Raw genomic sequence first — 14,146 nt, 5'->3', positions numbered from 1 at the left:
TATGGTTAGATTATTTTTTCACAACTTAAAGGCAAAGTCAGTCCTTTCATTTATTTACTAGCGGTACCAGCAAGTAAGTCACCCTGTGGTAAAAATATTAAAAAGCTATTGATTCGCCTGCATATGTTTCCCAGGTAACTTTTGTTATGCGTATAGTAATTTTGTTTTTCAAGATCTCTACATATTTTCGATAGATTTGAAAATTTTTCACCAATGACTGTCAAGTGATTAGCCTCTTTTATGTAAACAACGGTGTTTTTGGCGGGAAAAATGCAAAAGAAAACAAAAACATGTTTACATGCGAAGTGTGGCTCAATGCACGCTTAGTTCTCAATTGCGCTCATTGTCATTAGCACTTGGTGGAAGATTCAAAAACATCGTACTGGTTGGAAATGTGGAGGGGAGTAAACGCGATATGCAAATCAAGATGCACGAATACCTCCAAGGAGAGTGGTGCAATCGAAAGTTTCTTCAGCTATGCGTACCTGCAGTTCCTCAGGAAGTAACGGGTGGAATCAAGCAAAATGTGGTCCATCTGTTGCCTCTAGAGGGTACAGGTGTTGATTTAATTTTGGTGCCAATAACTCTAGGGAGTTGAACAATCAAATGTTTTTTCTCGATTCTTGTGACTGCTATATCTCAAGAAATAATGAACGGAATTAAACAAAAATTTATCGACAGGTAGCCTTTACAGTGAGTGCTCTGTCATTGCGACGCATGTATTACAGCAGCAGGCCGCAAATTTCAACTACCACTTTAAACCTATCTTAAAAACTAAAATGCTGTGCGAAATCGTCTCTGTGCATTAAATTCTTTCCGTGTTTTGCATCAGTCAAAATCAGTGCTGTAATACATGCGTCGCAATGACAGAGCACTCACTGTAAAGGCTACTTGTCGATAAATTTTTGTTTAATTCTGTTCATTATTTCTTGAGATATAGCAGTCACAAGAATCGAGAAAAAACATTTGATTGTTCAACTCCCTAGAGTTATTGGCACCAAAATTAAATCAACACCTGTACCCTCTAGAGGCAACATATGGACCACATTTTGCTTGATTCCACCCGTTATACTTCCTGAGGAACTGCAGGTACGCATAGCTGAAGAAACTTTCGATTGACATCTACTTCTGTCTTTGATGTCTGATTGCTTCCGGCTTTGTGTGCATGTAGCGGGTCATCATTGCGTTTGTGACCAATGATCCTGTGTAATTTTTGCTTCTTATCGTCCCCTTTAACACTCCTTAAAGTTTTGCCCAAGAGTTCAGAATACACCCTGTATGTGTTGCGATACATTAAGAATTTTGATTTTAAAAGTTTTTTTTTTAATAGCTTATTTTATGTGTGAAGTAGAGAACTAGGAAAAACAAGCAGTAAACATTAATTTTCTTGCGCATGTTGTAGTATTTGAGACAGAAATGGTTAAGTTTAGCATTACGTAAACCTTGATTTTCTCCAATGCTGTTTTTTTTTCGTAGTGTCACTTCCGTTGCCAGGGTGCGATATATGGAATAATTTGCAATTTCTGTGCTTTGCTATGCTGTTTTATTTATCTGCAGAGTAAAATTATTGTTTTATTTCTTAGTTGTATTTGTACCCTCGAGTGCTTTTATCTACCGGGGTTGTCGGCCTGTCGGTAACTGAATAATGAAAGCGATTTTGCGTGTTGTGCTTGAGGGTTTGCAGGGGTGCTCTCAAGGGGAGGAGTTCATGGCTCAGCCTATGACATTAAAACTTTAAGGACTGGGGGGGGGGGGGATTCTGCAGGGGTTTTGTATTTATTTGGGACGGGGCTCTCGTTCTTGGGGGAAAGGGTTCTTCGTAGCATTTAAGGGGGTGAACCATCGTCCTTGCGGTGGTGGGGGATGGGTAACCCTGGAGTTCGACTCCTGCTTTAGCTCTGGCTGATTTTTCTCTTTTTTACTTCCTTTTACAAAAAAGAAAGTATTGTACTCGCGAAAAAATTTTCACTCAAAAATCGACCTTAATTTCCATGTTGCTCACCCCCGAATGAATGTTGAGTTTTTTTTTTCGACTCGACCACACGTGGATAAGTGCCTAAGAACGTATAGACATGCGAAATATCCATTTTGATGATTCCCGAGTTCGTTACAACGAGTTTTCTCGTGACGTCTGTATGTACGTGTGTATGAATGTGCGTATGGGAGGATGTGCGTATGTATGTCACATAACTCAAGAACGGTATGTTCTAGAAAGTTGAAATTTGGTACGTAGACTCCTAGTGGGGTCTAGTTGTGCACTTCCTCTTTTGGTTGCATTCGGGTGTTTCTAAGGGGGTTTTTTGCCCCTTTTTGGGGGGAAATCATTGTTAATTTCGATGTAAACTCAAGTGGTGTTACAATATGGCGGACACTTGGCAATATATCGCCAGTCTTTTGGTCGCCAAGTTTTGTCGCCAACTTAACGACAGATTTGGCGATTTTTTAAAAAAATCTGGTTTTAATTTGATCATTGATGGTGATATTTAGAGAGTAAACTATTGAATCACATTACAAATACCAATAATGGGAAAATGACATTAAATTGGACTAAAAGGAAGTCATGTGAGGCACACATAAGCTCGTTTTCTCATGTGATGCAGTGATTAATGATTCTGTTTTGCACATACAGTGGCTCCCAAAAGTGTTCGTACACCTTGAAATTTTGTAGTAAAACCAAAATAACGCAAAACCTCATTCGAATATGAAGTCCAATTTTTTTTCACACCATTCCTATGCCATTTTGAATAAAACCCAGTAGTTTTTTTCAAAATATTGCCAAATTTTATTTTTGAAATTTGTCAGAAACGATGAGACCAGAGAAAAAATACGCCACAAAAGTCATCGTACACTGAAATAGTTTCGAATAAATTCATGATTAAAATTATCATATGTGGTTTTTTTTTTTATTATTTTTGCATTGCAATGACACTGTAAAGTCATTTGCCTTTAATTTTTTCTTTATTTATTCCCTAATATTCTGCTTATTATTTTTAAATGGCAGGTATGAGTAGAAAACAACAAACACGATTCGAAATTTGATTTTTTTCCCCTCACAGTAGCCATAAAATGGTTTGAAATGTCTCTAAATTAGTTAATTTATACCATTCTATAATGAAGTGCTTGATAAAATGCTTTAAAGACAAGAATCGGATCGAAAACAAGGTAAGAAAAGATCAACTGACAAAGTTAACAAAGCGTGGTGTCGGAGGTTTACAGTTAAACAAATTATGAAAAATACACATTTGAGCTCTGTAAAAGTTTCTATAGAATTGAATAAAATATTTTACGTTTAATTTTCACCTAAAATTGTTCGCCAAGTTCTCTGATTAGCTGAATTAACGGGGACCTCTTCCCGCAGAAATTTTCTTGTTCGTACGAAAAACAGTAAACTTACGCTTTCCGTCGTAAAATCAATGATAAATAAGGTCAAAACGTTTTGGAACACGTCTTACTTATAGATGAAAATAAATTCAATATTTTGGGTTAAAATGGTGTATAATTGTCAATAGAAGAAAAAATGAGGAATTTAATCTTAACAACTTAGCTGGATCAGTTAATCAGGACGGTGAAGGTGTTCTTGTGTGAATGTGCATAACAGCATCAGGACTTGGAAATTTGGAATTTTTTGATGAAATAATGAATCATGCTGTTCACTTAAATATTTCGAAAAACAATTTTAAACTATTAGCCCAAAATTTGGCAATCGGAAACAACTTTGTTTTTATCAAAATAACGATAAGATTTACACGTTTGCGTTTGGTACCTCAAAAATTGTCCTTAAACTTAGAAATATCTCCTCAATCGCGAGATTTAAACTTAATGGAACATATTTGGTGATATCTGGTGGCTAGATGACGAAAATACACCATTGAAGCGAAAAGCGAACTAGAAACAGTAAGACTCAAAGTGCGGCTGAACACTTGTTCAGAAATTGCATAAAAAAAAGAAAGAAAAAACAATGAAATCTATTCCCAGACGTTTAAAAGCTGTTGTTGATACTGCATGATATTCTACTAAATAATAATTTTGTAAAAAGTTAGATTATTTACCAATTTATTGACATTTTTTCAAAGTGTACGAAGACTTTTGTAAGATAAAATTTCCGTCATTTTTTGGTTTTTAATTTTTAAAAAATTAAGTTTTAATGTTTTATTAAAAATTTTCATGTAGTTTTGTTCAAAATAGATCATAGATCTTATAATTAAATACCTATTGCGAAATATTAATTCTAACCAATGCATAGGGGCCTATTTCATTTAAAGTCGTAGGTGTACGAACACTTTTGGGAGCCACTGATGTAGTTTGAAGTTCGAAATTAATTAAAAGTTATCGGAGGTTCTTTTAATTTATGCGCTATGTTCGTAGTCCTTTAATGCCTCTGAGAATCTGGTTAGTTTCTTGCAAAATAATCGTAATAATTTTGTTTACTGCAGCAAGATCGATATGTCTTTCCTCGCACTCTGGTGTTCAGCAAAGGTGTCGCTCTTGCGAATTCGCTTCCATCCGCTACAGCAAAAGCTGCAAAGGAACTTCTGCAGGGACAGAACCAAGTCCTCAGCCGAGAACATTTGGTGGAACTAACTTATGGTCCGAAAAGGGAGCCTCAGAAAGAAATCATGCTGCCTAGATTTCTCTCAATGGATAAAAAGGTAAGTGAAAATTTCTTTGATATAAAAAATATTTTCTTCTTACAACTACCATTTGTTCTCTTGTAATCCTATGATTTCTATGATATCTCTTCAAAATAAAGTAGTCATCATTACTTGCTGTGTTAAGTTCGGGGATATCCTTCTCAAGTTATTTTAACAATTTTCCTTTTGTTTTTTCTACTTGATACTTGACAAAAGAACTTGTTTTGCAACCTATGCATGCATAACTAGATTTCCCGAAAATCCTAGTCATTTGAGGAAAGAGACCTCATCGTGAAATTGCTTATCGAAAGCTGATGCATCCGCCTGTCTTACATTGTGACTCTAGTAGAACCTACGATAGTAAAAATAATTGTTTTTTTATTTGCAGGTTCTTCGTTTCAGTGGATATTTCAGGGAGGATATCGAAGATTGGGCAATCGAAAATTATCGCATCAGACCTGTCAAAGTGCTTTATTATTTGCAAAATGATACGATGGAAGTCATAGAGCCTAAAACCGAAAACAGCGGCTTATTGCAGGTTAGTAATGAGTTACTACTAATGATTAATTCGTTTCTGAAAAGCTATATATCCAAAAATATCGCACATACGAGTACAACGATGAAGAATATATAATACCTTATCTAAGGAACTACCTACAAATGATGTCACACTTTGAGAGGGGAGCCAAAAGTATGACATCACGCAATTTTTACTTCCTTTTACAAAAAAGGAAGTATTGTATTCGCGAAAAAAATTTCACTCAAAAATCGACCTTAGTTTCCATTTTGCTTACCCCTGAATGAATGTTGACCTTTTTGAACTCGACCACACGTGGATAAGTGCTTAAGAATGTATAGACACGCAAAATATCCATTTTGACGATTCCCGAGTTAATTACAACGAGTTTTCTCGTGACGTCTGTATGTACGCATGTATGTATGTGCGTATATGCGCACTTGCGTATGTATGTCACATAACTCTAGAACGGTACGTCCTAGAAAGGTGAAATTTGGTACGTAGACTTCTAGTGGGGTCTAGTTGTACACCTCTCCTTTTGGTTGCACTCGGGTGTTTCTAAAGGGTCTTTTGCCCCTTTTTTGGGGGAAATCATTGTTAATTTCGATGTCAACTCAAGTGTGTTATAATTTGGCGGTCACTTGGCGATATATCGCCAGTCCAAAGTTTTGTCGCCAACTTGGTGACAAATTTGGCGATTTTTTTTTTAAAAATCTGGTTGCAATTTGGCCACTGTTGGTGATATTTAGAGAGGAAAATATTAAATCTCATTAAAATTGCCAATAATGAGAAAATGACATTAAATTGGAGTAAAAAGAAGTCATGTGATGCACACATCAGTTAGTTTATAATATATTTCTGAAAAGTAGCATGATATGTGACAAATGGGGGGGGGGATTGGTGAAATGTGACACTTTGTAGCGAATGGATGGTGAGGGGGTGTCTAAAAGTGGTGAAGACATCTTTATTGGGCTGGGTTTTTCTCCTCGATCATTTTTTAAAAATCTCTCTTTCACAAACACTCGCGCGCGCGTGTGTGTCTGTATGTCGAACCGCCTCCGAAATTAAGTTATGGCTACGCCACTGATGAATGTGCTCTCCGCCTTGTTCCGCTACTCATTGGTAACTGGAAACCCAAGACACGTTCCACACTATATTAGAGATTATCTATGCTGAGTGTATGAATGTGGCAAGCATGTTGGCTTTTCGTAATCTCCATTCCTCCACAACAGCAATTTGAACCCTGACTGCGTCATCTATCAGCTCATTTAGATGATGCAGATTAAACTAACTGTTTTCCCCCTCCTCAAACAAATTCCCATGGTCTTACAACTGTTCTGGTGAAATATCAAGTAATTCCGACTCGTAGTTTTGTAATTAGCGTTTTGAGATCGGAACTTTAATTATAATCATCCTATAAGAGACAGAGTACGATTCAGGACAAAGCTTCGAAACAAAGGCAGATTCAGACTTCAGAGCAAAGGTTCAACAAAATTCAGAGCAAGTAAGTGATGTATTTTTTTAAAAAGAAATTCAACCCTTTGAAAAGACAGAGAGAAGGATTGTTTGAGCTATGCCCCCTATTTATGGCACTCCCTGATTATTGACGAATTGTGCCAGTTCCAGCTTAGAGTGTATTATTTTTAATTGATTATCAAACTATCAATCATAACAAGTTTTCATTCTCCTTCTTGTTGGATAAGCAATATTTTTCGCTTATTAATTTTTCCCATTAATCTTTCAGGGAACATACCTGAAACGACACGCTTTTCCGCATCCATCTGGTAGAGGACGTCGATATTTATGGAAAGACCTAAACTTGGGCAATGATGTGAATGTTTATGGTGTGTCTATCCGACTTACAGACTGTGATCAATGGACAAGGGTAAGTACCGTTTAATTCTTAATTAACAACACTGTACTTTTTTTTTTTCTTGTGAGACTTTTCATGATCTGTGTTAAATGTGCAAGGGCGGAAGAAAGCAGTTAGCGGATGCACGAATTGATCATGTTATTATTTTATTTCTTCTTCTTTTTCTTTTTTCTTTTTTTCTTTTTTTTTTTTTTTTTTGTGCTAGGAATGAAGCTTTTTCTTGGAGACCACTGTTTGGAGCCTGTAAAAAATGTTAAGAAACTACTTAAAACGCAGATCTGTACACAAAAAATAACTACAGATTCGTTGTTACCAGCCAGAAATATAGTACAAGAAACAAATATTTTCATCTAAACTTTGAAGGGCAGTTTTCCTGTTGTGCACTCTGATCGGCTACCAGATCTATCTACTCTTTTGTTTCTTAAGTTTTACATCCACTATCTTTATGGAAAACATCTTTTATATATATATATATACACTGACTACCAATAAGTATTTGGACACCTGTGATAGAAAAGAAAAACTAACTTTATTCAAAATCGATAGTTGGTAGAGCCTCAACGAGAGGCAATTACAGCGTTAACCTTCCGAGGCATACTTTCAACAAGTCTTTGTATGACAGCTAGTGGTATTTTCTTCCACTCAGCTTGGAGAAGGCACAGAAGTTCCTTCACCGATTTTGCACGGGGAGTGCACCCCTGAATTCGGCGATGCAACTCGTCCCAGAGGTTCTCGATAGGGTTCAGGTCTGGGCTCTGGGCAGGCCAGTCCATTCGATGAACTCCATTGGCACCATACCAAGCTTTGGTTAACGTCGAAACATGACAACTGGCTTTGTCGTCCTGAAAGTAACAGGGATCCAACCCGTAAAACTGCCACAACATAGGAAGCACATTGTCATCCAAAATAGTGCAGTAGGCATCGGAGTTGAGCTTACCATGAATGGGGACCAAGGGTCCCAGCTCATACCAAGAGAAACACCCCCAGACCATAATTCCACCTCCGCCGAACTTGACTGTTGGCACAATGCATTCTGGCAGGAGACGTTCTCCAGGTAGACGCCAGACCCAGACCCTGCCATCAGAACGGTAAAGGGTGAACCTTGATTCGTCACTCCAAAGAACTTGTTTCCACTGATCTACGGTCCAATTTCGATGTGCTTTGCACCACATTAACCGAGCAGTGCGGTTAGACTTTGTGATCAAATGCTTACGGGCAGCAGCACGACCATGAAAACCAAGCAGATGTGCTTCCTTACGGATGGTATTATATGAAACAATACTCCCGGATGAATGTTGAAACTCCTCGCGGATGAGGGCCATCGATTGGGTGCGGTTCTTCCAAATTTCTCTGGACAGCACTCGTCGGTCTCTATCTTCCAGTTTCTTGGGTCTGCCGACTCGGGGCACATTCCGACAATGACCGCTCACCTTCCACTTCTTAATCACATAGGCCACTGTCGATTTTGGGTACTTCAGATCGCGAGTAATTTCCCTTAAGGATCGGCCACATTTGTGATACCCGATAATGTTATTTACAAATTTGTGCTTCTGCTTACGTTGTTTTGTGTTACTTTACTGTTCTGCATAAAGGTATTTATTTATCCTAAACCATTGTTTCGAGTTTTTGAAAATATCTATATTGCAATAGACGTAAAATGAAGTAGTGAGGTGTCCACATCAGATTTTTCAGTACCATGTTTTTACTAATATGGTTTGGTGTATGTCTGTACGGATGGAATCTTGCAATTCGATTTTCTCCCACTTCCTATGATCGGATTCTTTTCAAATTTAGTATGCGTCCTCAGACCCGACGACAATGCAATATTCTTTAAGTGTATTAATTAATTAAGATTATTAGAATAAACCCCAAATTCAGCCAGATTACGACAAATTAAACATAAAAATGGGTACTACGTGTTCAAAAAATTAGAACAATGTCGTAATATAAAACGTACTTCAATTACATTAAAATAAAGACTAGCTATATTAATTGAGAAAAATGGAGTACCCCCATAAGTTTGCTAAAAAATGAAAAAAGCAAATTTCAGTTGTTTAGCTTAATCAGAATAGAACACAAAAATTTTTTCATTTGAATTAAAAACATTTCATTTTCAAAAAAGTTAAATGTTGTATATAGTTAACAAATTGTTACACAGTCAAGTAAAACTAAATGGGGAGGTTTGACCCGTGTCAAACCTCCCAGAATTGATGCAAATTAAACGTTCCATAATAGTCATTTTAGAAAATTAAAAAAAAAAAAAAATTTGAATTTTGACATCTGGAATTCAAATTATGTTTTTCGCAATCAGGTGTGGGTGTGTGTAGGCGTGTGTGTTTGTGTCTGTGTTCAGGCATGAGTATGTGTGTAGGTGTGTGTGTATGCATGTTTGTGTGTAGGTGTGTGTGTATGCATGTTTGTGTGTAGGTGTGTGTGTATGCATGTTTGTGTGTAGGTGTGTGTGTATGCATGTTTGTGTGTAGGTGTGTGAGTGTGTATGTGTCTGTAGGTGTGTGAGTGTGTATGTGTCTGTAGGTGTGTGTGTGTAGTTGTGTGTGTGTGTAGTTGTGTATGTATGTGTGTGTGTGTGTGTAGGTAATGGACGCAACCTGGAGACGGGTTTCGCTAGGGGAGCAGCATCGTGGGGCCGGTCGACGGTGGTGCTGCAGAGGGAGGGGGGGGGGGAAATAAAATCATAGGAATTCAAAACAGTCAAGTGAGAACAATTAGCAATGTGATTGCTCAAAAAAAACCTATTAATATAAAAAGTCAAAGTAGACAATATGTATGTTGTCTTTTAACCTATTAATCTGAGTACATACATAGTTCAATTTACTTTTGTGTAGATTAATGACGAATGGCGCAGGAGAGATGAACTTGAAACAAAAAAAGTACTTTTTGCCCGAAAAGTACAACACATATGATTTCTTCTTGATTCTACCTCAAAATAGCTAGAAAACAGAAACAACTTTTAAGTATACATGATGCTATGCTGCCATATAACGCTCATCCCTTAAATAAATGTTTAAATATGAAAAGGAGAGGATGGGTCAAATCTCCCCTATGGTTAAAACTCCCTAGGTCCTCCTATAGCGGAGTCATATACAGAAATTGTGATTTTTTTAGAAAGTTTTTTTTTTTTTGAATGGCACAGTACAGGTATAAATTTTGTTTCTTTATGGCAAGGTTTGTGACCTGCCAACCCCCCCCCCTCCCTGCTGCAAGAAATCATTTAATGTTGGAATTTTTTGTTTGTTTTCTTTTCCAGGAGTACTTAATCAACGCTGGTCTCGAGCTAAATGATCCCGAACCAATCCCTCCCGATCCGTACGAGATGCAGAAATCTAACATTCTCGGCCGGAAAGAACCCCCAGTCACCCATCGAATAGAAGAGGACAAATTTTACAAGTTCTTGACTTGTGATCGTAAAGTCCTCAGATTCTACGGCTCATGGCAAGATGTACTTAGCGACCCGCCAGAAATGAGGCGTGTCATTTTGCAGGTAAAAAGGTACTAACCAGGAAACCACACGATCAAGGAAATTCGGAAAAAATCGAAATTGATAGCATTTGAAAGAGCATCGTAAAACATGTCTACGGCACAAATATTATGTGACCTCGTAACCCCGTTATCAAGATATGAGGTCTTAAAGTCTGCCGAAATGTTAAGTAAAGTCGCCAAATTTAGCGAGTTTCGTTCAAAAATGGTAGGTACGGAGTGAATTCAACATCTGCATCTGACAAGACATTGCCATTTTTGGTCTTTACCAAAGTGAGTGTAAGATTTTCTAAGTGAATACTTTACTCGGGGGTAACACTGGGGAGGGGGGGGGGGAGCCGTGGCACAGACTGCTCCATTAAAATGTTTAGGAGGTTGTATTTAGGGATATTTTTCAATTGTATGGGGTTTGCCTTGTTTTGTAGGGCCTTCCAGTTATTGGGAGGGGGGGGGGGGGCGTTATCGCTCTTGGAGGAAACAGGCATCTCTGCTTTACGTGTGTGTGTCAAATATAAGAACCACTATCAAGCTCATAAAGTGGAAAGTTTATCCAGAGATACGACAGCTTCAAAACAAGATTAAATTTAAGTTTTATCATATTATTGGTGATGAAAGCAAGCGCACAACTGAAGGGGGTCAAGAGGTGGCAGTTGGCCCTCCTGATATTCAAAGAAAAAGTACTGACATGCACTTTCAAAAGTGTACTATGGTTATTTGAGGAGGACACGGGGGAACGCCACCGACGTCAGACGAAATATTTGGGGGTTTTTTTGTTGTAAAAACAATGCAATGTGTAAATTGATTTCAAACTACCCTTCTCTCTCTTTCTCTCGACGAGTCCCCTAAACTCTAAGGTGAGTTTTACCAAACATGTTTTCAATTTACAGCTCTGTGGATGGTTTCCATTTTTAATTTTTTTTTTTGCTTTTTTTTTCATCTTCTGTGCATCAGCTTTAGCGTACAAACTTGTTTATTTGGTTTCCTCTGAAAATTAAGCACGAAAAAAACGTTATATTCTAACGTTTCTCTTTATGAAATCCGAAAAGCGTTTCTTCAAATATCTCAAAAATTCATTTCTGAAGATACTGCGCTTTAACTCACCACGGCGGAATTGTACCTTTCCCCAGTAAAATTTTGAAAAGACGAGCAGGATAAAAGTATATTTTTGCATTTTAGTGTATTTTAAGTAGATTTTACTTCAGTACTTAAAGTGTTAATTACAATATTATTGATATACTATATTTTAAGTATTTCTTGTTATAAGGTAGGTGCGGGCAATAAGGCTTGTCGGCTAATAAGGCCTAAACAACAAAAATACAATTTAAAATGTTCGTATCCACCCAAGGATGCAGTCGTAGGTAGCTAACACTCATAGATGGCACTTCATACTGGTCGTGACATGTTGCTCACCTGTTGCGAATAGTGCGACGCGATTCGTTTTCGCGAAACGGCTGTGCAACACGAGTAATAAAAAATCGTTCGACTGAATGTTAAATAATATTTATAAATGTTACACTTTTAGATATAGTTTTGCGCTCCAGTTTTCTGTTGTCAATGCTTCTATCGATCTTTGATGTCCGAATCATATATCTAAACCAATTATTGTACTTTTGTGTACTTCTTTGTACACGATGTCAGCGGCTAATAAGGTTTGCCAAATTTGATCGTACGCCTTATTATACTCCTTTGTTTTTGCGATAATGTTTGTCAGTTTTACATCTTATTTCAAATATTTCTCAATATATTATGGATGTTTATAAGAAGTTACGGTTATTTATTAAATGGTTCAGTGTCATAGTAGTACCCCAAGCAGACCTTCTGAAAAGTTTTATCACATGGTTTACGGTTCTAGTCCGGACGATGAAAAAGACAATGCCGCTCCATTAAAAAGTACAGCATTTCAGGAGCTTATGCCTACATTAGAGAAAATTATGAAAAAAAAAAAAAAAAAACAACAAAAAAAAAACCTTCAACTGTTAGAAGAAAAGCCATTAATTACACTGAAAAATAAATTTTAACGAATTTTCTGTTCCTCAGTGTACTTTGGGTGTTTCTTATAGGTTTTAAGGTGTTGAAAAAGAATATGTTTGCAAATACTTTCTATCACCTTCCAATTTTAAGAAATTTCATTTATAAGTTTTGAATTATATATGCTATCAAATGGCAGTGAACAGTTTACTATATTTTTCTTTAGATGCATTTGATCCAAAGACACATAATTTTTTATTCATTACAGCGATAGAACATGTAACAAGAGAAACCGAATTCACTTTGATAAGTTTATTAATGCGACCTTGAGCAGATGGCTCTAGGCGCTCCGTATCATTTCGGTTTCACGCAAAATTACGGTGGTTGAAGGCACGTGGAAATGCTCTGCCATCGGTTCCCATATCTTATTCTTGCGTCCTTGCGTGATGAAAGAATCCTACGAAAATATGAAGATATTGATTCATGAAAGTGACTTTTCACACCATAACTGGAGCATATGGGCAGTTTTTTAAAGTAATTACCGTTCTCATTGGTCTACAACTTGATTATACAATATACTGCAATTTTCTGTGTGAATGGAACAGCAGGGCAATACATGCACATAAAATCAAAAAAGAAATGGCCAGAGCGCAAACAATATATTGCAGGTGACAAAAAAAATCTGTGCAAAACGTTCCTCTAATCGTTAAAAAAAAAAAAAAAAAAAAAAAAAAAAAAAAAAAAATCCCCTACTTTTACACGTAAAGTTGGGATTGAGGCAGAATTTCATTAAATCAATGGATAGAAAGGGCGTGGATTTCAGTATTTGTAGGAACAGTTCTCATCACTCATTTATGCAAAAACTAAGGAGGATATTTTCATTGAACCACAGATAAGAAAACTTATGGAGGAACAAAATTTTGAAGCTAGTTCAAGTGATTTAGGAAAAACAGCATGGATTGATTTTTAAAATGTTATGACACAGTTCTTAGGAAATAAAAGTTCTACATATGAAAAATTAATTTAAGACATGTTGAAAAATTCCAAAAAATTAGGATGTTCAATGTCACTGAAATTCCCCCCCCCCCCTTTGAAAGTATGGGAGCTATGAGCGACGAGCTTCCCCTAGGATATTTCTGCAATGTAAGCGAGATATCACGGGCGGTTTACTCCTAATATGCTCGGGATTACTGTTGAATTCTGATTAGAATATTATATCTTATTCAAATTGTGCTGTTAGTGCCAATGATAAAGCATCCGCAGTTTACGCATTTATAGCTACATAAAGTATGAAATTTAGGAAAATGTTTTACAAGTATCATTATTTTTTTCATCAAAAGTCTTTTCCATTCTATTAGAATTTTTTAAACAATATATATTTTTTTGTGTTTTATACTAGTTTTAATCATTGTAATTGTTTATAAAATGGTAAATGACCAAAAATATTGCACATGTATTGAATAAGTGCCATTAAATTGATTTTAAAGATTTCGGATTTTTCAAAAATCTGTGTGTGATGGAACATTTTTATTGTCATATTCTTTTCCAGCACCCCTTAAAATATAAAAATCACCACTTACTTAATGTGGAACAGAAACCTTGTTGATCAGTGTTATCAGAGAACCCCAGTCATCAAAGACTTGTTTGACAGAAACAAAA

General features: G+C 36.6%; 1 protein-coding gene across 1 annotated transcript in view; it reads left to right on the top strand.

Moving 5' to 3' along the window:
* Positions 1-14,146, top strand: part of LOC129217465 (EF-hand domain-containing protein 1-like) — a 54,667-nt gene that overhangs the window by 743 nt on the left and 39,778 nt on the right. Inside the window, 4 exon segments of the mRNA XM_054851771.1 lie at positions 4,434-4,649; positions 5,020-5,169; positions 6,893-7,033; positions 10,290-10,523. Coding sequence (XP_054707746.1) covers positions 4,434-4,649; positions 5,020-5,169; positions 6,893-7,033; positions 10,290-10,523 — 741 coding nt within the window.

Source organism: Uloborus diversus, chromosome 1, assembly GCF_026930045.1.
Source record: "Uloborus diversus isolate 005 chromosome 1, Udiv.v.3.1, whole genome shotgun sequence".
In the NCBI taxonomy this organism is placed as follows: domain Eukaryota; kingdom Metazoa; phylum Arthropoda; class Arachnida; order Araneae; family Uloboridae; genus Uloborus; species Uloborus diversus.
This window is presented reverse-complemented; position numbering and strand designations above follow the sequence as displayed.